This window comes from Lonchura striata, chromosome 1 (assembly GCF_046129695.1).
Source record: "Lonchura striata isolate bLonStr1 chromosome 1, bLonStr1.mat, whole genome shotgun sequence".
Lineage (NCBI taxonomy): Eukaryota > Metazoa > Chordata > Aves > Passeriformes > Estrildidae > Lonchura > Lonchura striata.
In genome coordinates this window covers 13,802,842-13,826,111 of record NC_134603.1, presented here as the reverse complement: position 1 = coordinate 13,826,111, position 23,270 = coordinate 13,802,842, and the positions used below count along the sequence as shown (strand labels likewise).

At 41.4% G+C, this 23,270-nt stretch overlaps 1 protein-coding gene across 1 annotated transcript in view; it reads left to right on the top strand.

The window, feature by feature from the left end:
* The first annotated feature begins 14,535 nt into the window (after positions 1–14,535).
* Positions 14,536–23,270, top strand: part of COL14A1 (collagen type XIV alpha 1 chain) — a 109,575-nt gene continuing 100,840 nt past the window's right edge. The window contains exons 1-3 of the mRNA XM_021546489.3: positions 14,536–14,635; positions 17,240–17,361; positions 22,927–23,043. Coding sequence (XP_021402164.1) covers positions 17,274–17,361; positions 22,927–23,043 — 205 coding nt within the window. The 5' untranslated portion in view covers positions 14,536–14,635; positions 17,240–17,273. The remainder of the gene's footprint in view (positions 14,636–17,239; positions 17,362–22,926; positions 23,044–23,270) is intronic.

Here is a 23,270-nt window from a genome sequence, read left to right as displayed (position 1 = left end):
CCAAAGAAAACATATCCTTTAACTAAATAAGTTCCATTTACATTATGAAGTAATTTAAACTTTTTTTCATATCTTCTATTTATAAAGTAGAATGCAAACACTGCATGTATCAACTAAAAATAAATATACATGCAGGCTTGAGTGAACAACTATTTTGTCAATGGAGGTATGGGGCTAAATTGAATGCTTCAGGTTTATTAACAAAAGTTTAATTAATTGTGATGTTGAGCAAAGCCTGGGAAATATTAAGGGATTACACTCATAAGTACTTAGCAATTTGCACGATCAGGAACCCATTTAATTTCAAAGTGCCCTAATAGCCTTGCTTTGCCTGCAAAATATTTCTAGAACCATTATAAGATTTTCTTAAAACTCTTTTAAAAATTGAAGGTGGGATATACTAGCTTTTATGGCTTAAGTTGGAAAGGAAGAAACAGGAAAGTATTTAAAATCTTAATGTTATATTTTCTTAATGTCTGTTTTGTTTTATAAGCATTTTCAGCTCAAGTGCTTTCTGAAGATAATGTTATGCACCCTTTATTTGTTACTGCAACTGGGAAGTGTGTGTGTTTAACTTGTTTTGTCAGAATAAACAAGATCTTGTTGAATATTAAAATATTCAATATTTCATTTTCTATTACACTCCATCAGGCAAATTGTTTATTAAATGCTTAAAAGATGCATTTACAAAAGAGTGCTGAGTTACCCTCTTAATGTTTGATTTTCGTGATGAAATATGTGTCATTGTGTGTTACATTTTTGTTTCATTTCTCACTGTACATGATTGTATCTTTGTTCTTTCTCCTAAGAAATTATTTTCTGGGGGTTATTGATTCACATTCCTTATAATATTCAGCATTCCATTTAAATATAAATCTCCATGACCATATCTACTATAGTTAGAGAAAGAAAAAAAATCTCTTCTAGTTCAGAAATTTTAATTTGAAAGATGAAGGCATAAAAACATTTACCTTAACTCTTGCTTTTTACTGCTTCTTTCTCAGAAAATAGACAATGCTGTCTTAACGTGCAGAGCTCCAGGAAGTCATGTAATACAGGAATAAAAACTTCATTATTAGGATCAAATTATCCACATTTTAAAGGCTCTTTGATGATACCCTTTTCATGTAGTTATCATCATTAACTCCTAACAATGGGCTTGTGATTGCAAAGATGACCTTTGACACAGGTTAATGCAGTGCTCTTTTCCCAGCGCTGCAGATAGTCTGAAGAAACATCACAGCAGGGTGATGGCATCTACTTCTACTTACCTAATTGGAATTGGAGCTCAGGAACGAGGGGCTTGCTTCTGTTGAATACACATAAATGTCAAGTGCCATTGAAGAGGCTTTTAGGGTATTTGAGCTATTCTGTAGCAGAGAGCAGCTTCAGGGAAGTCTGTGACCCCTCGAAATCACGTCTGGAGATTAAGTCCCAGAGGACATCTTGAATATTGTAGGATACTTCAAAATGCTTTAGACACCTATGTGTGAACAACTGAATGACATCCCTAATAATCACCACTTAACATCTGCTGATTCAATTGCCTCACTGCTGGTAGTTTTTTTGGAGTTACCCAGCTGTATATTCAATTAGCACTGCTGATGGAAAAGAACATCCTGGCTATCCAGCCAATTCTCAGAGAAGCTGCTGCACACTTGTATCATGCAGAACTGACTGTGCTGATGTGGTGTTATTAAATATGTCAAGAAATGTGTCTCCTTTTGTTTTCCTCATGCTTTTAGTCAAAATACAAAGTAGCCTCTCACCCAACAGTGCCTTTGCTTCTGAATTGTCTATTGGCAGTCAAGGGGACCAGAGCCATTTGTCACTTAAGCTGTAATCTGTGTATATAAATGATCATGTATAATTACTTCCTGTATGTTTCAGCAGCTACTTCTGCTTTTTGGGCGTTACTGTTTTTAAATTGTCCTGAAAAGTACTAATTTCACCCAAGGAGTCACAGCCATTAGAGACATGGGATCATAAGAAGGAGTAGCAGCTACTGCAGACCCAGCAGTGAGAACAGATGCAGCAGCAGCTGAGTGTTTCCACATAAAGCTGAGTTTTATTGCTCTGCTTACAATATGGCAGGTATTGTAGCTCCTTGAGGTATTTATGTACTACCTTACACTTCAGTTATTTCTCTCTTTGCTATGTCCCTTGCACCACAGTCAGTCACATCTCAGTGTTTGGACATCTCAGCCTTTGCTACAAGAGGAGTTTCTACTCACCCCATAGCAGAAGGGGGCACAGGCAGCATCCAAACACACATGAGGAAATCTAAGTGAAACTTATAGAGAATTGAGGTACTGACATAAAAAAAATCAGTTAAAAACTCCTGTTAACTCACACAGGTGTTTAGAAGGCTACTGGGACTGAAGATTTCACCAGTAGTTGTGACTGTTGCATTACTAGCTGGCTTTTACCTCTTCATCATGTTCATGTTCTTCATGGTTGTATAGGGCATCCTCAAAGTCCCCCACTCCCACATCCACCACTCTGCAAGTGCTACCACATGAGCTCCTAGATCCAATGTATACAATGTAAAATCCATGTCCTGGATATCCGAGCCTGTCAAGGAAGCCTGCAGAGGAGCAGAGCTGCAACTCAGTCTCATAAAACCTTGGCCAGTGTGCAGCCAGCAGGACGCCGTTCAGTGAGCAAATAAGGCACACACTGCTGCAAACACAGCAGTGCCCCATATCGACTGCACCCCACAGGCTCCATGGCTGTGGAAAAATATTTCCTTTCATGTATTTTGAATCTTCTGTAGCCATCCATGTGTTATTTGCCACTTGGTATTTCAATTTTGGCAGACTCTTGTCCCCAGTGTTCCTGTTACCCGCCACGTGCGGCCAACCTACGACCTCCTCAGCTCCACAGTGGCCTTCCAGCTGCTCTCCAGGCTCCTCTTCCTCGCAGGCTGTCCTGGGGAGAGGCTGTGCCTGCAGCCAGCCCCAGCCCCAGCCCCAGCCCCAGCCCCAGCCCCAGCACCAACCCCAGCCCCAGTCCAGCCCCAGTCCCAATCCCAGTCCCAGCCCAGCCCAGCTCCAGCCCAGCCCAGCCCAGCTCCACCCCAGCCCAGCTCCACCCCAGCCCCAGCCCAGTCCCACCCCAGCCCCAGCCCAGCCCAGCCAGGCCCAGCTCAGCCCAGCCCAGCCCCAGCCCCAGCCCCAGCCCCAGCTCCAGCCCAGCCCCAGCCCAGTCCCAGCCCAGCCCCAGCCCCAGCCCCAGCCCCAGCCACAGTCCCAATCCCAGTCCCAGCCCAGACCCAGCCCAGTCCCACCCCACCCCCAGCCCCAGCCCAGCCCAGCCCAGCCCAGCCCCAGCCCAGCCCCAGTCCCAATCCCAATCCCAGCTCCAGCCCAGCCCAGCCCCAGTCCCACCCCAGCCCCAGCCCAGTCCCAGCCCCAGCCCAGCCCAGCCCAGCCCCTCTGGCATCGCCTGCCAGGCGGAGGCCGAGTGTCCCTTGTGTGACCAAAGCCGCTCACCCGGGCAAGGCCACCCAAACAGGCTGAGGGCTGAGTACAGAACTCTCAGCAGCGTGTGCAGCTCAGGATTTGTCCTGCACATTCCTGCCTGTTGCTAAAGGCAAGCCCAGAGGCTTTCCACAGGAATAACTTCATAGCCAGATAACGAGTAGGTTCACACAGGATTTTCAGTACAATAACATAAGTGGGAATTTGTAAGTAAATATGACAGCTGGGAAATGTGGTTTTCATTTTTGCAAATAGAGGGAGAATTATGAATTGTTCAGATGTTTCATTTTACCTCCATTAATAATTCTGATTTTGTTACTGACAATAATGAAAGTTCTATAAATCTTAAACACTCGTTAAGCAAATGAAAAAAAAAAATAATGCTAGTTTAACAAGTAGTGTTGAAAATTCTTCAATAATGTAGTTAGGCAAATGACAATTGTGATTGTAAATATTTATGGTGACCTTCTGTTTTTATTTACCTACTGGAAAATCAGAATTAATTCCATTAAGTGTACAAAAATGCTGCCTGACTATAAGATCAGAAGAAAAATCAAAGTCTGACTTCTTATTGGCAGGCTGACTTTAACAGCAGAAAGATAAGACAGCTCGTATTTAGGAAGTTATTTTTTAAATTTGCACTGCACTTGACCACCAAATGCAACCTTGGTTTAAAATTTGAAAATTTGACTATGATGATTCTCTAACATCTTCAAAAAAAAAAAAAAAAAAAAAAAAGTTAACAAAAAGGAGACTGGATGCTCCTTGTGCCAGTAAAGAATTAACCTGCTCCACTGATATTCAGGGTAGTGATTCAGCATCACTAAAGCACTGGGTGTCATTCAGGCTCTTGTTTTAATAGGCCACTTCTAATGTGGCACACTGAGCTCTCTCTAATCCTGTGAACACAAACAAGCCACAGCACTGCATTCTTACTGTGTTCCTCTGCTGAGGAACCTTCACACGCTCTAAGTTTTATGATGAAAAGTTTGGAATATTAACAGAATATACATAGCAATCTGAACTTGTCTAATAATTAAACTTTCTGGACATGGCAAATGGCCATGTGGAAGTTTTTACAAAAAGATAACATCATAAGAATGTACAACACTGGTGAAACAAAGCTGGAGAAACAAAGCTGTTCTTCACTTCTTTCTAGTTATTTATTTTTTCATTAGTGTGTAGGCAATAAATACCCAAGTTTTTAAAATATCAGCAGATATAATGCAAAGAAAATTAAGTTCAGACTGTAGAGAAGGGCAGAAACATGATTTTAGGAAATCTTTATGCACTCAAAAATGCCCCATTACTGCTTGTTCCTTTCTCTGACACAGTACAGAAGCATCCAAAGGACAGACACTGGGATGGTTCTGCATCACCTGGAGGAGAACTGCTCAAGGAGAGCTTCTGGGTGTGAGCTGCACATGAAGATTACAGAATTTTAATGGTGCTTATAGCTTGCTTTGAAATAAGCTGATCCTATCCTCCCTCTTCTCTTTTACAGTGAGTTTTGCTCTTCATTGTAATGGAACACAGTCAAATCCCAACCAAGCTGCTTTTATCAGTGCACAGATTCAAATCCCTATTGTAGACTCCTACAGTTTGCATATTTTAGGTCCAGTGCATAATTATTTTACTGAGGAGGTCTCATTGTCGAAATCCACATTCTCCTGTTTAGCTTCCCAGACCTTCCAGGCTGGCAGCCTAAACACTGATAGAGCACAGGGAAGAAAAGAGGGGGAGTCCTCCAAAGGTTAATATCCATCAAATAACAATCTGATTCCTCCCTGGAGAGTGACCTCAGCTACACGGGAGACAGGAAGGTAAGTTATTCCTTTGGCTGGTTTGGGAAAAATAATTGATCAGGATGAAAGAGGATGGTGGTGCTTCTTGATGTAGTTGAATTGCTGTCTAATTGCCTGTGTCCTCAGTCTCTTACACAGGCTAATATTAGCTCCAGCAAGCCATCATATGCAAAAACAATGCAAACATAGAGTCTGTTACTGCAAGGACTCACACACTCACTCCCCAGTGCAAAAGCATTCAGAGTTTTCAGATTTTAAGGACTAATTTGTTGGGTTAAACCTTGCTGTTTAAAGGGACAAATTGGCTGATGGGTCAAACACGAGTAACTCATTTCCATGTTCTGGAAAATAATAATAATAGATTTATGATTAACTGCTATTTTTATATCTAGAAAAAAACAACATTATGAAATGTCCAGTGGCCTAAAGTAGGTGTTTTGACTGTTCTTCCAAGACTGTAAACCTCAGGACAGAGATTCTGATTGTGTAAGACAGTGAAGAACATCTACTATCCCACCATTATCTCTGAAGGTTATGGTGTAAGAAACACTGTGTAAGATACAAGACATTATTTTTATTATTATTTTATAACATGTCTGACCTCAAATGCTATGTTAAACAGGCCACAGAGAAACTTTTTTCAGTGCACTGTAAGACAAAGAATATTACTGTGGCCAGTGCCAATATTACAAGAACATTTAAACTACCATTTATGAAAGATGCTAGCAATAAATGAAAGATTACCAAATTAAGGGTCCAAACAGTGATAATGAAAATGAAACAGCAAAAAAGTAATGATATGGGGATTATGGTACTTGGTCAAGAAGCCTGAGATGAGAAATCATTCGCTACAGTTTAATAAACAAATACTAGAAAATTATGTAGAGTCATGGATGGAGTGTTGCCAAATATCTTATTTTTACCTATTTTGTGGAGAACATGGATTGAGGCAAGAACCATATACTCAAAAAAGTTTTTACAACAGCATAAAATAGAGTCTCTAAGTGTTGAGAGTTAAGGACAAAAAAAGGCAAAACCAAAAGCTTTTGAGATGGTATCTGCTTTTTGTGGTTGTAGACTATTGCCTCTCCTTTTTTCCACTTTCTCATTCTTTGTCACAATACCCTATAATTCTTTAAATCGTCAGATCACTTTGAGGCACGGTTTCTGCTGGCTCTTTGTTTAAGGCTAGAGTATACACTTACTTTCCTCCCGTGTAATTTCCTGTTATTTTTTACTTTATTTTAGGTGCTTAATCACGTTCAGTGGGAAGCGTATGCACTTCCTGGGTGCGTGCACAACACAGAGCTGATTCTGCAATAGATGCAGAGCAGAAACAAATGAGCCCCCTCTTTACCACAGCAATTCTTGGTAAACCAAATGACCCGAGTGTCAGGGAGAGCTCCGAGGCCACAGGCACAGGAACTCTTCAGCGCAGGGACCAGCTCTGAGCTCCGGCATCGCCCCGAGCAGCGCCGCAGCCGCCCCGCGGCACATTTCCCCCCCGAGGGGTCCAGGGGGTGTGCTTGCCTCAGTGGAACCTTTCTGCGCACAAGGGGACAAATCCAGGTCTGTACAGCTGATAATTTCTTGACTCGTAACGTAGATCAAAGAGTTGTGCTCTAACAGACACCGTACTTGAATTTGGATCTGCGGAAGCACAAAAGACAGAGGTTTGTGAATACACAGAAGAGATGTTTATCCAAGACTGCCCCCCTCTGTTATTGCTTCACAGCTAAAAAAAAGAAAACTATTTCAAACTGTTGTAGATTCTTCTCATACCTAATAAAATGAGACTTCCAGTATACTGATTTTTAGTATTAAATGGAAAAATAAAGCACAAATAAAATAAAACATAAATATAAAGTTAAATACTCCTGAAATATAAATATGGAAGGCATACTGAATTTCTTCAGTGAGTGTTTAAGTAGGGTTGATTTTACTCAGCTGTTTGCAGCAAATAAAAAAATTAAAATATCTCTTGGTTTCTCTCTGTTCACATTTTTGTATAAAATTAAATACAGCTAAAATACAGGCTAAGATTTTCTACAAAAAAATGTTATATATTTTTTTTAATTTTTCTTTGGCAAAGACATATCTCAGGACCGTTTCTCTTTCATAAGGTTTCCACTAAGGTCAAGTCAATATTTTATTCATGGAAAGATAACTTTATATGCTTAACATATGCTTAAAGTCTATTCCTGAAAATTCCAACCGTAATGCTTAAAAATGAGTAGGGGAAAAAAGTACCCACACCTGATTCTCATCATCCACTTCAAACCCCTTAAAACAAAAGCAAAGAGAACCAGGCTGTTGAAAACTGTACAAATGAAAAAGTTTAATGAATAAAAAATTTGAGAAATATAAAATACTATCTTAAAGGTGAGTTTGGTTTATGTGTTTATTCAGTCGCATAAAAAATGCTCTGTGATATTATTCTAGGAGACAACTATAATTATTTTTAGAGTCAAATGAATAGATGCTTTTCTTAAAACTGCAAATTGGAAAAACTGAAAATTCAGTTTTTCAGTAATCCGCAAAATGCAAAACCAGATCTTCATGCATACAACATTTAATAAATCTTGTTCCTCATGTAAAACTTGTACTAGAAAAGTGTTTAGAGTAGAGTGAGGCAGACCAGAGGTGCATAAATACAGTGTTCAAGGGTGTTTAGTGTAGGAACTCAGTGCAGATGCTCAGGAGGAGAAAGACAAGAAGCTCTGTTTATTTTAGGTAATAGCTTAAGATACATGTTAGTTGGAAAGGAATTCTTTCTTGTTCCCTTGCATTCATAACTTATGGTATTTATTTAGAGACCACCACAGCCTTGCTTCCAGCTCTGACTGGTTTAAATACACATTTCAGCCAGGATTTCATTCCAAAGAAAATTATGTATTGCACAGACAGCCAGAATCTGTAACTCTTATGCTTATTCAGTAAAATATGAGGGAGACTTCCCTCACTGTGTTGAGTTATACCATTGATGGGCTGCAAATCAATCTGCACTGAAGCTTAATCCAGTGAAACATTTTGCCAGGCTAAAGTATTTGTACCTATCCATTTCCAGCTGCTGGTAGATCCAACTTCACAAAGTCTGGTTGTTCTCTTTACGCAGGGCAGCCTCCCTCCATGCTGGCAGTGTCCCAGGACCTACCTCCAGATGCAGAGCTCTCTCAGGAGGGTTGAAGTCTCAGCATGCAGCCTACGAGCAAATGGGAGCAGTACTCACATTATGACTGCAGAGTATTTATGAGTATTTATCTTAACTTTAGTAATGCTTTCTACTGTAACTCCCTCATAGGTATACTGTTCAGGCATAGACCAGATGAGTAGACAGTGAGATTAACTGAAAATTGGCTAAATTTCTGGGCTCAAGGGGTTGTGATGAGGAATGTGAAGTCCAGCTGGAGCTCAGTCACCAGAGGTGTACCTCAGGGGTTGATACCAGTGCCAATACTGCTTTGACTCTTCATTACTGGACTGGTCAATGGTGGAAAGTGCACCTTGAACAAGTTCACAGATAGCAAAAAGGCTGGGAGGAGTGACAAGCATAAGACAGTTCTGCTACCATCTATAGCACCCTCACCAGGCTGGAGAAGGGCAAAATAGGAACATTATGAAGTTCAGCAAAAGGATGTGCAGGCTCCTGCCCTTCAGGAGGAATAACCTCAGATACCAGTACACACTGTGGCTGACTGCAGAAAAAGCCCTAGAGTGGGGGGCACTAGGCTGATTCCATCTGAACACAAGAAAACATTTGTGCTGTGGCAAGTTTTTTTTCCCTTCATTGTGAAGGTGGTCAAACACTGGAGTAGATCACCCAGGGAGGATGTGAAGTCTCCATTCCTGGAGATACTCATAACTCAACTTGACATGGCCCTGGGAATCCACTCTAGGCGACCCTCATTTAACAGGGTGGAGCTGGACTTGATGCTCTCCACAGATGCCTTCCAAAGACTCCATGATCCTGTATAATGCTGCTGAGTCCAGAACATTGCCAGCAACAGATGAGGAAACCCCTCCTTGTTGCAGCCTGAGAGAGAAAGAGCACACAAGAGCCCTCCTGTCCAGTGAGGTAAGATGGGCTCCTGCCCTGTGAACATGTCAGAGAGGATAACATCTCAGCAAGCTGAACTCAGCCTCCCTGCTGCTCATGGACTTTAATAATTGGCTTAGCTCTCTCCCTAAATGGATCTGACAGACTGCACTTGTCAAAAGCTCAGAAGGATGAAAGTAGTTCCTGACCATGTTGCCAGACCCATACAGCTATATTTATTCCTCAGACCTGGCTAGAGAAAGGCTCAGAAACTGGCTGAGGCGTGGAGGTGTAAACACACGGCAGATAATCTCACTTCTGCAATATAAAGAGGTCTAATTTGACTATAGAATGAAAAGCCAGATTTACAAAACACCAGCCTTGTTATTCTTGCCATTACCTTCTTCATACTGAGAAGAGAACAGAAAAATATATGATTGAATAATATTTGGGGGTTCTTTTTCCATTTCCCCATGGTCCTTTTACCAAGCTTTTCTCTCTTTCCTGCATGTTTGGAGGAGCAAGACAAACTCCAAACATGAACTTTTACACTTCGATGACCATGGCATCAATCTGGTTTCTTCTGCATCCCTTTCACTTACCTCATTATGTGTAATAAGCTTCAGATTAATAGACCTAACAGCTCAATAAAGTGCTGACAGCACTGAAAGTATCAAGGAAAAGAAAATGACTCATCAGACAAGTCAACAAATAAAAAAGCAAAGCTGGACTACTTTGACTGTTCCTGCCTAAAATCAGAGATGTAGAAAGCCACATTTGTGGGGTGGATACCAGAGAAATAGTTGTAGCACAAAGAAAGCCATTAGAAAAAAATACTTCAGAAAAGATATCTACCTTTTGAAAAGTCATTTCACTGTATATTCACATCACAAAACAATTGTCTTAACTAATTGTCTTAACTAATGAAGAGAAAAATTTAAAAGTAAGCATGCATGGCTAATATGTTAAAGAAGATAAATCACAATTAAAGTATTTTCTCTCTATTTTAATTGGGCAGAATACAGTCCTAAGTCCTTCTACTTTCTCAGTGCATGGCTTACTTCATAGATCACCTAGTTACTGCAAGTGTTGACAGACTGATCTTGGCAAACCACTTTTCAGAGTATTGTATATTCCATTATATTTAACAAAATGTAAAGCAAAAGTCAGTTATACTTCACCTCAAGTATTATCTCTGTGTTACGGAGTTCTTTTAATAGCAAAAAAAAAAATCTATGAATTGTTGTTAGGCCTAGGGACTGGTTTGAGTCATTCAAATAAATAGACATATCATAGCCAAGATCTTTGAATGTGACAGGAACTTTTGGATGGAGGAGAAAGGGCATTTAAAATTGTAAATTTCTGTGTAAGTAAATGAAAGGAAACCATATTTTAGTTTAGGAGTTAAAAATGCTAGCTAGCTTTAAAAACATAATTTTTATAAAGGAATACAATAATCATTTGAATAAAAACATACAAGACCTGGTTAGATTTTGTTTATTTGCCATTTGAAAATATCCCCCAAACTTGATATTCTCCTTTTTAAAATCTTGTGAAAAATGGTATACCTTGCATTCATTAGTGTATGAAAAAAGATAAATATTCTAAATATACCCTAAAAAAACAGGCGATATGGGGGGAAAAAAAGAAAAGGATTGATAATTACAGTGCAATTCTACCCTACAATGACCAAAACCATCCATTATTTTGGTTTCTGTTCAGTTTGCACAAGTCCTGTTGCTGGTGACCCATTGCTTGGTTTAATCAGACCATGAGATATTCAGCCAGCTCACTCTGAGGTCATGAGCCTGCACTAATTCTGTTCTTGCAATGGATTAATTGTTTCCAGCTGTATTTCCAACATCATTGCCTTGTAATCCTATTTATAGAAACTGTATGTAATCTACACTAGCCAAACAAAAGATGATCCATATCTTGCTGATGTGAATACTTTTAAAATGTAGTGGATTTAAATAGTTGTTCTTTTGAAATCACTGAGGATTGGCCAATTCATAATAGTGGAAAGTAAAATTTTGGGGCAAATTCACAATCAGTAAATTCATTCTTGAAATTCAAAGGTTTTTTGTTTGCTTGCTTGCTTTTAATGGAAGACAAGAAAGAAACTTTGGTAAATCATTTGTAAAACATTAATACTAAGCAAAGTGTGCTCTTACTCTATTTCCAGATGTGCACATTATACAAACTCTTTCAAGGAACCTTACCTTTTAATTCTTACCTTGAACTTGTGAACAATAGTTCTTCCTTGGAATAATGCAAAGAGATCTATGGTGCCCTCCAGAGAAAGCTGACTAAACTCAATGGTAATAAGTATCATTAGCTCTAAAAGTGGTCATATTATATTAAAATAAAATTATAAATGAGGGAAAAATATGATAACAATAAAATCAACCAAGTTACACTTGAAAGTACACAATTTGCATAATCTTAAAATATAAATTTCAATTCCGATGCAAACAGACAAATAAAAAATGAAGTTAAAAGACATTTGAAGGCTACAAGGAATTACAGAATGTATTTACCCATCAATGGCATTCTCAAGACCTGTCTTGTTTGAATCACAATATTCCAACTAGCTGCAGCCACAGGATGGTGCTCATGGGCTTTGGATACTACATTACAAATCTGGGAGGAGGGGAAAAAAAAAAGAGAGGGAGCCAGACTCTCCCCTTGGCAGGCTCCTCCTTGTTCTACCCTGAAATACGTGAGCCAGCAAGCAATCGTGGATTGGGTTGATTTACCCCTCTACATTTACTGATTCTTCGGGGCATTGCAAATAGACTGGGAAGTCCTAAATGTAATAATTTTGGACTTCATCAGAGCTTTGATACTGTCTCTCACATAATCCTTCTGGATTGTCCATCACACAGCTGGATAACTGAGTTATGTGATAGGTTAGCTACTGCCTCACAAGTCAGGCAAAAAGAGTTCTAGTGAATGGGGTGACATCAGACTGGTGACTGTCACTAGTGGGGTTCCATGGGGTTCCATCTTTGACCCAGTTCTCTTCAACATCTTCATTAACAACCTGGATGCAGGACTTGAGGAAATACTAAGTAAGTTTGCTGAAGACGCTGAATTGGGAGGAGCTGTTGACTCCCTAGAGGCAGAGAGGCCCTGTAGAGAGACCTTGACAAATGAAAGGACTGGGCAGTCACCAGCTGTGAAGTTTAACAAGGGCAAGTGCTGGATTCTGCACCTGGGATGGGGCAGCCCTGGCTGTGTGCACAGACTGGGAAATGAGAGGCTGGAGAACAGTTCCATAGAAAGGGACCTGGGTCCTGGTCGATGGCAAGTTGGACATGAGCCAGCAGTGCCCTGGCAGCTAGGAGGGCCAACTCTGTCCTGGGACTATCAGGGACAGCATTGCCAAGGGAGGGGATTGTCCTGCTCTGCTCTAGGGTAGCTTCACCTTGAGTGCTGGGGGCAGTTTTGGTCACCACCGTGTAAAAAAAGATATTAAGTTATTAGAGAGTGTAATAAAGGAGGACCGTGAGGATGGTGAAGGGTCTGGAAGGGAAGCCAAATGAGGAACAGCTGAGGTCACTTGTTTTGCTCTGTCTGGAGAAAAGGAGATTGAGGGGAGACCTCATTGCAGTTACAACATTCTTGTGAGGGTAAGTGGAGTGTCAAGTAATGATGTTTTCACTCTTGTGATCAGTGACAGGACCCAAGGGAATGGCCTGGAGTTGAGTCAGGAGAGATTTAAGTTGGATATCAGGAAAAGGTTTTTTTACCTGGAAGGTAACTGGGCACTGGAACAGGCTCCCCAAGGAAGTCATCACAGCACCAAGTCTGATAGAGTTCGATATGTGTTTGGACAACTCTCTTGGGCACATGGTGTGAGTCTTGAGGAGTCCTGCACAGGGCCAGGACATGGACTTGATGATCCTGATGGGCCCCTTCCAACTCAGCATATTCTATAATTCTATGAGCAGTTTTGTGTTCTTCTAAGTGTTACTGTTTAGCTAAAAACATAAATTAGGGACTGAAAGAGGTACAAACTGTATAATATTTAGCATCAATGACCTGAACATCTTTCTGCTTCAGAGGAATTGTTATCTTGCAAGCTACTCTTCTTGACTGGTATGTGTGTTGGCTGTTGCACACAGCTGACAGTGCAGTAGAATAACTGCAGGTGACAGGATCTAGGAATCTAGTGATCTGAAATCTAGGATCTGGTGATCTGGAATCTAGATGCTTTTTAGATCTAGGAATGCTTTTGAACCTTTGCTATAGAAAACAACTGGAACTTAAAGAGTTCCTTTAAAGCTTAAATGCTTCTGCAGTTTAACTGGAAAGACATCCATGCACTATGAATTTGGACAAGAATCTGCAGGACTGGGAATCCTACTCAGCAACAGAAGGTCCTGCTTTACACTTAGTCACAGTCATCTCCCTGCGACTAACTGCCTTCTCCTTCCCTAGAAAGAGGCCCTACTTACATTAAGAAAGTATGCACATCTCTGCATCACCTATGACTGATTCTTAACTTCTCCAGTAATTTAATCTGTAATTTTATACAGATGATCAAGCATGTTGTAATGAATATTTTCATTCACCTCTTAAATTCTCAGGATTTACAGACTTAATTGAATAGTAACCTTAATTGTAAATTCAGTAGGATATACTGCAAGGCAACTCATATTTCTATGGAAATATAGAATATAGATTCTGCAATTCCATGTACCATTGCGGTGTCTATCCATATGGCAAAAAATGTAGGTACATACTACAATAGATTTAATCAAGGTTTATACTAAGCCAGAAAAGTGTTGGAACACTTTTATATAAATATTTCCCCAATGAGTCACTAATCCACACATCTCAATAGCTGGCGTGGGGAACACTTGCATTCCGAGCCGTACTGCTTCTAGTAGGCAGCTTCTAAATAATTTATAAAGGAAGTGAATGAGGAACTTTGGAGAGAGGAAAATGAGTTAACAGATAGTAAACTCAGAATACCGAGGACACCGCCAAGCCCAGCACCTGCCCGTGGAGCGCTGCCCGCGCTCCCCGGCCCTGCCTCCCGCGCACCTGGCCGCGCCCCCGCCGCGGGGGTCGGGCTCGGGGGCGGAGGGTGGGATCTCAGGCATCGTTTATGCCTCTTCCCTCCTCCCCCCCCCCTTCTTTCCACCTTCTGCTCTATAATTGCCCGCCTCCTTTCTCTGCCCTTTTGCCTTATCGGATGCGGAGCGGGAAGCGGCTCTCCCGCAGCCGGCTCAGCACCCGCGGCCCCGCGTGAAAAGGAGCGGCCGCTGCCCGCCGGCCGCTCCCGGCCGATGCCCGCACAGGTCGGTGTGCGCTCCGCTTCTCGCCTCCAGGGCAGGGGCCAGGCGGGCGGGGGGTCGAGGCAGGACCGCAGCGCTTCCCATCAACCTGCCCGGCCACCTCCCCGGCGGCAGGACCGGAGCCCCGGAGGGAGAATGGGGCGAGGGAGGAGGAGATGGAGGAGTAGAAGGTGGCGAGCTCAGGCTAGGACGGGAAACCCCTTTAGAAAACCCCCTGCCAAGACCTTACTTTGATAGCTGATAGTAATTAAAACCCAATCAGTCTCACTGTTGGTGTGGCGGAGGTCCTGGCTGCTGCCCGGGTCCCGCCGTGGGTGCCTCCTCCTCCTCCCTCCCTCCCTCGGTGCCGCTCTGTGTCGGGGCAGTCGCTCCGCCCCGGCCCGCACGGCGCTTTCTTCGCGGGGCTGCCGGGGCTGGCGAGCGCGTCCCTGCCCCGTGCCCGCTCCCTGCCGGCAGCCCCCGGCTCGCACGGGCTCCGTTCCCCGCCTCGGCTCCTCCCTTAGCCCGGGGCGGCGGGCACTCGGTTTCGCACGGGTGGAGGTCAGGAGCAGAGGTTGAGGGCCGGGGCCGCGCTGCGGGGCTGTGCAGACCGAGCGGGAGAGCGCGGTCCCGGTCCCGGTCCCGGTCCCTCCGCCGCCCCCTCGGCGGGCCCGGGGCGGGTCACACGTGAGCGTGTTCCCGGGCAGCGCGGCCGCTCCGCAGCGAGACACGAGACGGGGAAAAGCCGCGGCTGGCCGGCCCGGCCCGGGGACTGCGCCGAGGCGGCTCAGCTCCTCCCCGGGGCTGGGTGAGCCGGGGCAGGGCGGAGCACGAAGGTGTGTGCCGCGTTTGTCCCGCCGGGAGCTCTCCCGGGTGAGGTGTGACAGGTGCCCTGTCGCCAGGTCCGTGCCACGAGTCCTGGAACCCAGCTGGGAGAGATGCTCTGGGGAGCGGGGCTCACCTCATAGCAGGGCTTCTTGCCCTGCTTGGGTCTGCTCCTAGTGCTAGTTTGGCAGATAACTCATTTACCACATACTTGCTAAAAGGTGAAATATATAAAAAGCAGAAGGAAAAGGATATTTGGTCTTAGTCCCACACGATGTCAGCCACAAGGTGGCTGCAGACGGGGTTTCTTTTTCTGGTTAAGTGAACCCTGACGTACCGATCATTGTAGAGGTGAACTTGTGTGTAGTTGACCCAGCACCAGTGATGGCTATTCCAATAAATCTCATTTCTCTGGCTTTTCTCTAAAAGCAACAGTAGAGAATGTTTCTAACACAGGCTTATCATAGCTTAGTATTCATAGCTCTTGCTTTGGAGGAGGGTTTATATAAAATATAGCAGATGGGGAATTTAGCCACCACTGTAAGCGAATATTTTAATATCAGGGTTATTATGGGAGGGAATCCACACATCATCAGTGGTAACTGCCTGGAAGAATGAGTTGCTTGCTGTTGTTTGAAGAGTCTGTCTTTACTTGATTCTTCCTGAGTAAGGAGAGAAGCATCAGCATGCATCATGAGATACATAAGAGGTGGATTTCAGCCTATTTTGAGATACTCTCAGTTCTTCCTATTGCCTGTCAACTGTCTGCTGACTTTGATCCTTGGGTGTTTGACACTTTTGTTCATGTAGTAGGAAACTTGGGAACTTTGTGCAGGTTTCTGAATTCTATCTAGAGGATGGCTCTAAGAGCTCTACATGGCAATGTAGAAGTTCCTGGTGCACATCTTTGATTTGGGATCTAGTTATTTTCCTCTGTCTTGAGAAATTTATACTATGAGAGATGGATTCAAAATATATGCTTAAGTAATGTGATATTTGTTGATAATATGGTTAAAACTTTGATAACCTCATTTGGAGATGGCACATGGTGATGTATCTCGAGATAGGTGCTGTTTTTAAGCTAACTTCTGTGGTCAGGTAAATGGCTTATTCTGACACTTGCTCTTTGGAACCAGAATTATTTCCTGTAACCCATCTAGTTCACCTAGGACTACCTTTAGTGTTCATATACTGCTGCATTCTAAAGTGTTGATTTTCTCCTAAGTGCTTAAGTTACTGTAAATGGTTTTGACCATGATACTACCTACTGTAGGTGCAGACAGTACAACAGAGAACACAGGATAAGCTGAATAAAGTAGAAAAAGGAAAATAAACAATGGGAAGTGGATGTGAGTTCCTTCAGAACATAGTCCTGCCTTTTTAAAAAAGCTTCAGAGTTCTTTGCCAGAGATATCTTGATAAGGTTCTTACAAAACTGGATTGTATAGAAATACATGTTGTACTTTGTTATTATCTATAGCTTACTCTATTGCCAATGCTTGTGTATGATTATCAAAGAATATATAGTTCCTTTTTATGTGGGCCAAGTTCTCAAAATTGTTGAGTAGCCCAAGTGGGGTTCTTTGTCCCTTTCAGGTAAAATGTGCTTTGTTCATAAAACTGCTGCCGGGAAAATTTGTCTCCACTGATGTCTGTGATGAATTCCTTGTTGTTTGTTTGTTTTGTTTGCTTGGGGTTTTTTTGTTTGTTTTCATCAAATCCAGATTTTCCTCACAATTTTCATTAAAGTGGATGCCTTCTCTTTGCCTGTTTAGTAAGTCTTTTCGTTCCACGTGTTTTCAGACCGGCTGATACTGTGTATATTGAGGGGAAAAAGATGCTGTGCCGATACAAGATACAGAGCTGTTTTCTCTTCACCTTCCTAGCTGTCACAGCTTTTTTCACCAGTGATGTCCAGGGTCAAGGTAAGTCACAAATAAGAAGATGGAATTTTTCACTCTGATGTGCAGAAATAGACTTTTTATTCCAAATGCAAGTGTTACTTCCTCCTTAGTAGGAAGTGAATCCAATAATACTGAAAGGGAGCAGGAATTTTGCTGCTGAGCTGGGGGAGCAGGTGGGAGTAGAATTGCATCTTCATGTGTGCTCTTTGAACCCAATATTTCTAATAGCATAAATATTTGTGCAAATTCATGTGTCTCAAAATTAATTATACACAACATGTTTTTACTCCTATTTACATGAAAGTACTTATCAGAAGTTGCTCTTATTGTCCTCTACACGATCAAGCAAGTTTGAAGGATCAGCTATGATGTGAAGCTTGTATGGAATATTTATGTTTTTTCTCTTTTGGAATAGTAGCTGTTGTAGTGCTTAGATCATTCCATATTGCACAGATCTGTTAAATGTCACAGACTACTTCTGCAGCTTTTAAAATGAAAATCTCTTTTGTGAGTATTAAAGGATACTGCTGGGATTGTTAGGCTTACTCACTTGTTGGATTGTATTGACGGTGGCTTGACTGCTAGAGAAAATTTATCCTATTGCTTGGGGAAGGATGGAAGAAGAATACCAATGCGTTTTTATGATTTCTAAAGAAAGGCACTTCTCTCAACTTTAGATTTATGTAATCCCTTTGATATGAGTTTGCATGGGCATACACAGGAGCAGAATTGGATCCTGGGGTCTTTTAAAGCAGTTTGTATAATGTATTATTCATGAGCACATTTGGAAACTATTGGCAACGTGAGGCTTTCAAAATCCTGATAGTGCAAGTAGCAGTGTTGTCCAGTCTGCGTGGCACTCGATGGTATGCTGGGGAAGCATTCGATCTTGGGTGTTTGGAAATCTGTGAGCATTTTACAAGCCTCTCCCAGAACTTAGGGATGTATGTAAGCTGTAATATATGCGGTTGGCGATGTGAGGTGAATCAATAAATTTGTTTCCAATGTTCAGTGCATCATTCTGGTCAGAAATTAGGTCCAGAATGTTTGTGACTTAATGAGCCAATAAAGCAAAGCATATGGTTAGTCTTTTCTTTGTATTTCAGTCCTAATACATATGGTTAAGATTTGCAAAACAGGTTTGGGGATTGAGATCCATCTCCAGAAAATTTTGCAAAATTCCTTGATCTTGGAAAACTATATTCTTCTCTTTTTTAAAACTTTGATTCCATCAATTATAGCTGGACAGTGTTCTCCCTTTAATACCAACGCAATGAAATGAAGGTCAGAGAGGTTTTTTTTCCACAGTAATCACACTAGCAGAAGCTAGAGTTGGTGTGCTTGATGAATAAAGAACAATACTTCCTTTGTTCTTAGACTCTTTCAGCGAGCATCAGCTATGGAATGCTGTCAGCAGTGTGATATTAAGCTAAGTGGACCATTGCCTTAGCCCAGCATGACTGTTAGTCTATTGAATTAGGTGATATGAAATTTCTATTCCATGTTCACAGAAAAGAATATCTCTTGGTACACTAGAAGTAATAAGATGCTTCTCAAATTCTTTCTTAAGTTTGCCACCTCTTGAAGTAAGCTCTTTGTGCAGCTGGAAAACTATTTACAATTTAATACTGTTGTTTGTCTGCTTTAATCTACTGTACACTCTGCCAATGTGTAGGAAGAGCTGGCATTAGTTCCAGCTTGTGTTTCCTTCCTTTGGCAAAGATGCCCATGTAAAGGTGTGTAATGTGACTTCTTGGAAAGGAGAATATGTTTGTGAGACTGAAGCCAGCATGCCTGAAGCTACAAATTATCTCTTCAGAGGAGCTATGTGGTTGTATCTCACTGCATTATAAACCACATAGCGCTCTTTGGTTTTGACTTAACAGCAATAATTTTTTCAGCACTGCTGTTTCTTCCCCATTCAATATAATGTATAAACAACATCTTTTGTCTGCTTATGTTATGTATAGTACATAAAAATAGCGCTGGGCAAGAAAAACAGTTGAGAATTTTTCATTTATCCATAAAGTAACTTGCTTTGAGAGTTTTTCTGTATTTCAAAATGGAAACTTTTCTTTGTGTAGCAATAATTGTCATGTGTTAGTACTGTAATTGCAGTGCATATTAACTTATTCAATTCTTACAACAACAGTAAAGCCACAATATTTCGTTAGTATCCAAATTTAGACTACTGGATATTTTGGAGAATTGTCCATAAGCAATTTATTGTATTTTTCCTTTTCAGTAAGAGTTGAAAACATTCTTTCCCTAGTTGTCCATAAGAGTTATGTGTTTGGAGTGCTAATTTACCTGGTGGCATAAACCAAAGCCTTGAACTTGTCAGTTTTCTTTTGGGTGACTGCTCTAATGTTGCTGACAGCCATTCTCTTTTGCATTCCTGTAAAACCACTTAACGAGATCTAGCTACTGATTTTTATCAGTTAACTGACTCAGCTTGGATTGATTTTTTCCCCTTTCTGCAAGAAGTGAGATTTTGTTCCACAGACAATAAAGGCCCAAAGAAATAAAGATATCCTCTTCAGGTTGGTGAATGCATAGTAATTCCCATCAATATTTTGTTGTCTGTTTGAGTGCTAGATTTTTAACTTCCTTAGCTCTATGTACTTTTCTATGCCAGTATGTTAGTCTTTGCATAACTAAGATTCAGTTAATTATCTGCCTAGTGAATAATTGTTTTCTTTCTTATGGCTTACTGCTGTGTGGGAATGCCCCTTCCACTGCACTGCTGCCTTTGGTACAAAAAGAACCCAGTGAAAATTGACTAGTTATGTAAAGACTATTCTGGCACAACTTTTCTAGTCTTTCACATTGTAACTCTGTAGTATACAGAAAAACTTCTGGTGATTGTGTCCTCCTTTGCTTGTAAGGTCTGTGTTTTTTTTGGGCTCGTATATTTACCTGTTTTGGTGATGGCTAATAGCAGTTAGGCCAGAACTATGCTTCTTTGTTAGAAGGTTCTTTCATAAACTGTCATAAAGTTGAAAGTAGGATGGGAAGAAATGATGGGAAAGGAAGATGGCAGACGAAGTGAGCTCTGAAATTCTAAGACATGATTGGGTTTTTTTTGGTTTTTGACATCAATCTTTGATGTTACTTTGTTGCTCTCTGCTCTGCTTCTTAATCCCCATATGAATTTACCACTTAATCCCAGTAAAATCTGCACTATTTTCACACTTGCATGCAGCCATTATTTAAAAATTGATTTTCTATTCCTGAGGCAAAATAATAAAAATAATTGTATTTTTGCAAACTTCCAGGTATGATTTGTCACTCTTGTTCATTCAGCACCAATTTATTGTGATTTATGTATAGCTCAAAGACACAATGAATCTTGAGAATGAATTAAAAACTGTAATCCATAATTACAGTCTGCTTGGCTTTAAAAACTTTTTGCCATAGTCTCTGTCATGTTTTTACAATTATAGCATGCTGAACGTTCTTGCAGAAACCTGCCTAGCAAAACATTTTGCTGTATGAGGGCCAAATTTTCAAAGAACTGATGTTGTATTTGCAACAGTTCCTGCACATGATCTTGCTCGCAGCCTCTTTATTTCTAAACTTCAGGGAGGGGACATGCTGAAGATGAGGTCTGACAAGATTGTGCCCAACAACTAAGGAAATGCTTGGGTTGGGTGTGAGCCCAGTGCTGCCAATCAGAGCAGCTTTGAGTGTGTAGAGCTCAGCTGCTGCCTGCTGTTTCTGTCCCCTTGCCTCTCTTCTTGAGCTTGCTCTCTGAGATCTTTGAGAAATCATAGGTGTTGATAAACTGTTCTTGGTACTTATGTGCCCTCTTTTCTCTGTTCTGGTGTTAAATCCCTCAAGGAAGAGAACTGCAGAACCTACCCTTGGTCTGACAAAACTGCCTCTTAGGGTATGAGAGTCTGGATGCAAGGGAATATATCTCTTGTATTAAACCTTGAGATTCTTCCTTCTAAGATCCGAAATATATTTAATAGTAGATGTCATGAGAAAACATGCACCCCTGAATATCAAAAAACTACAGCCTGCCTTTTTCCTTCTTTCTTCCCCCAAGCTCCTGGAAAAAGTAGCACGTAGGAAAAAGTTATTGGTTCAGAACAAGTCTTTGGCTGCTGCTGGTGCCAGAGCTGCACTGGCTCTAGCAGATCAAATGGAGAGGCCAGAAGTTGTTGGCCAGCACATTCTGCCTGTTGACTCAGATGCTCCATGTGCTGTAATCCCTAAATCTCAGAAATATCATGAGACTGTTGGTTTATTACATCTAAATGACCAACAAACTGCGGGCATGAGCCTAGTCAATTAAGAGCAATCTTAGCCCTGGGAAAAAGAAATTGCCACTTGCCTGCTTCAGATTAATTTCCTTGATTTCTTAGACTTACTAACAGAAACCATAAGATTAGTGGCAAAGGCACCAAGGATTTGGAAAATGAAGGAGACTGTTCAGGAGGCTGTGGAGACAATGGGAAGAGGAGGAGTAAGGTTGAAGGTGTCAAAGGTTTTCTAGCCCTTCTGTTGTTCAGCCTCCAAGTAGCTTCCCAGCTGCCTTTCCCTGTAGACAGTTTGTTCTCTGTGAGTCAAATTCTATTCAAATGCATGAAGATTTCTCCTTACTGACAGCCTTGAACACCCCAGGCTGCACTGCCAGGTGCTCTGCTGCAGTTCTTCAGTGAAGAAGGGATGTGCCTCCCCAAACCTGTGGAAAGGTTTTGTAGAGTGTGGTCCAGCATCAGTGGAGTTTGACTGAGCAGTGGGATGCAAAACTGTGAAAAACTCCTTTATGTGCTGAGACACAAAGTTGCTGATAGTATGGCAACAGCATGGGGCAGTTTTTCCATTTGTTCTTGTGTGGGTTGCTTCACTGATATATTGCCTCTTTTTCAATCATTTCATGCTTTTATTCATTTCACCTGCTGCTTCAGTTTGAAACCTAGGTGATGGCACCATATAAGTAGAAGCCAAATTTTACTTGCCATCTAGATTGCCCTAAGTCTTAACTGGCCTGTGCATGCTAGCCAGTCTTGATGAGACTGAAGCAGTGTTTGCAGATGCAACGCTTTGTGCTGCTTTAGCCAGGTTTGCAAATTGGGCAGCTGATGTTCCCTTTGCCTGTCTTTTTCTCTTGGTTATTCTCTCCTCACAAGGATTTGAAAATTTGGCCCTGAATGACATTAAATGTGGGGAAATGCCCACAGTAATGAGAGGTAAAGGAGAGTAGGTCATGCATATTGTCAGTATAAGCAAGAGAGCAATTTTAATTCCCATATATTAACAAAGAGCATTTTTATTACCAGCTTTGCCTGCTAAACTAGTGTCTTAACATCTAACATTGTTTGTCTTTGTCCTCTGCTGTTAGGTTGTTTAGTTTGTTTTGTAAAAAGAGAAATAAAAGGTCTGTCTGAGGGAAGTAGTGCACTTGGGGAAGTAATTTTACAAACTAATAAACTGATGTATGTGACATTTTAAATAACTTGCATCCTTTACCATTAAAATTTTGTGTTGTCTTCCTACATGTGTTTATTTTTGTTTGTTTAAAATTGCTTAGTGTTTATTTGAATTTAAAATGTTATTTTCTTTCCAAACTTGCAGTGTCCCCTCCAACAAGACTAAGATATAATGTAGTGAGTCCTGACAGTATACAGATCTCTTGGAAAGCCCCCAAAGGGCAATTCACTGGATATAAACTTCTTGTCACTCCAAGTTCAGGTAAAAGTCTGTATGTTCTCTTTTAAGGTGAAAGAACTGTCTTCCTAAGGCATAAAAGGCTTTCAAAGTTTAGTGTCATCCTCCACAATGAAGAAATTGTGAGCAAGCTTTGGGTAATGAAATACTAGCTGGTCAACAGAAGAGAGATTGATTTCACTAGAGAGTGGTCAGGCACAGAAAATGGAATTGAATGCTTGAGGTAGCAGAGGTGGGTCAATGCTAGTTAT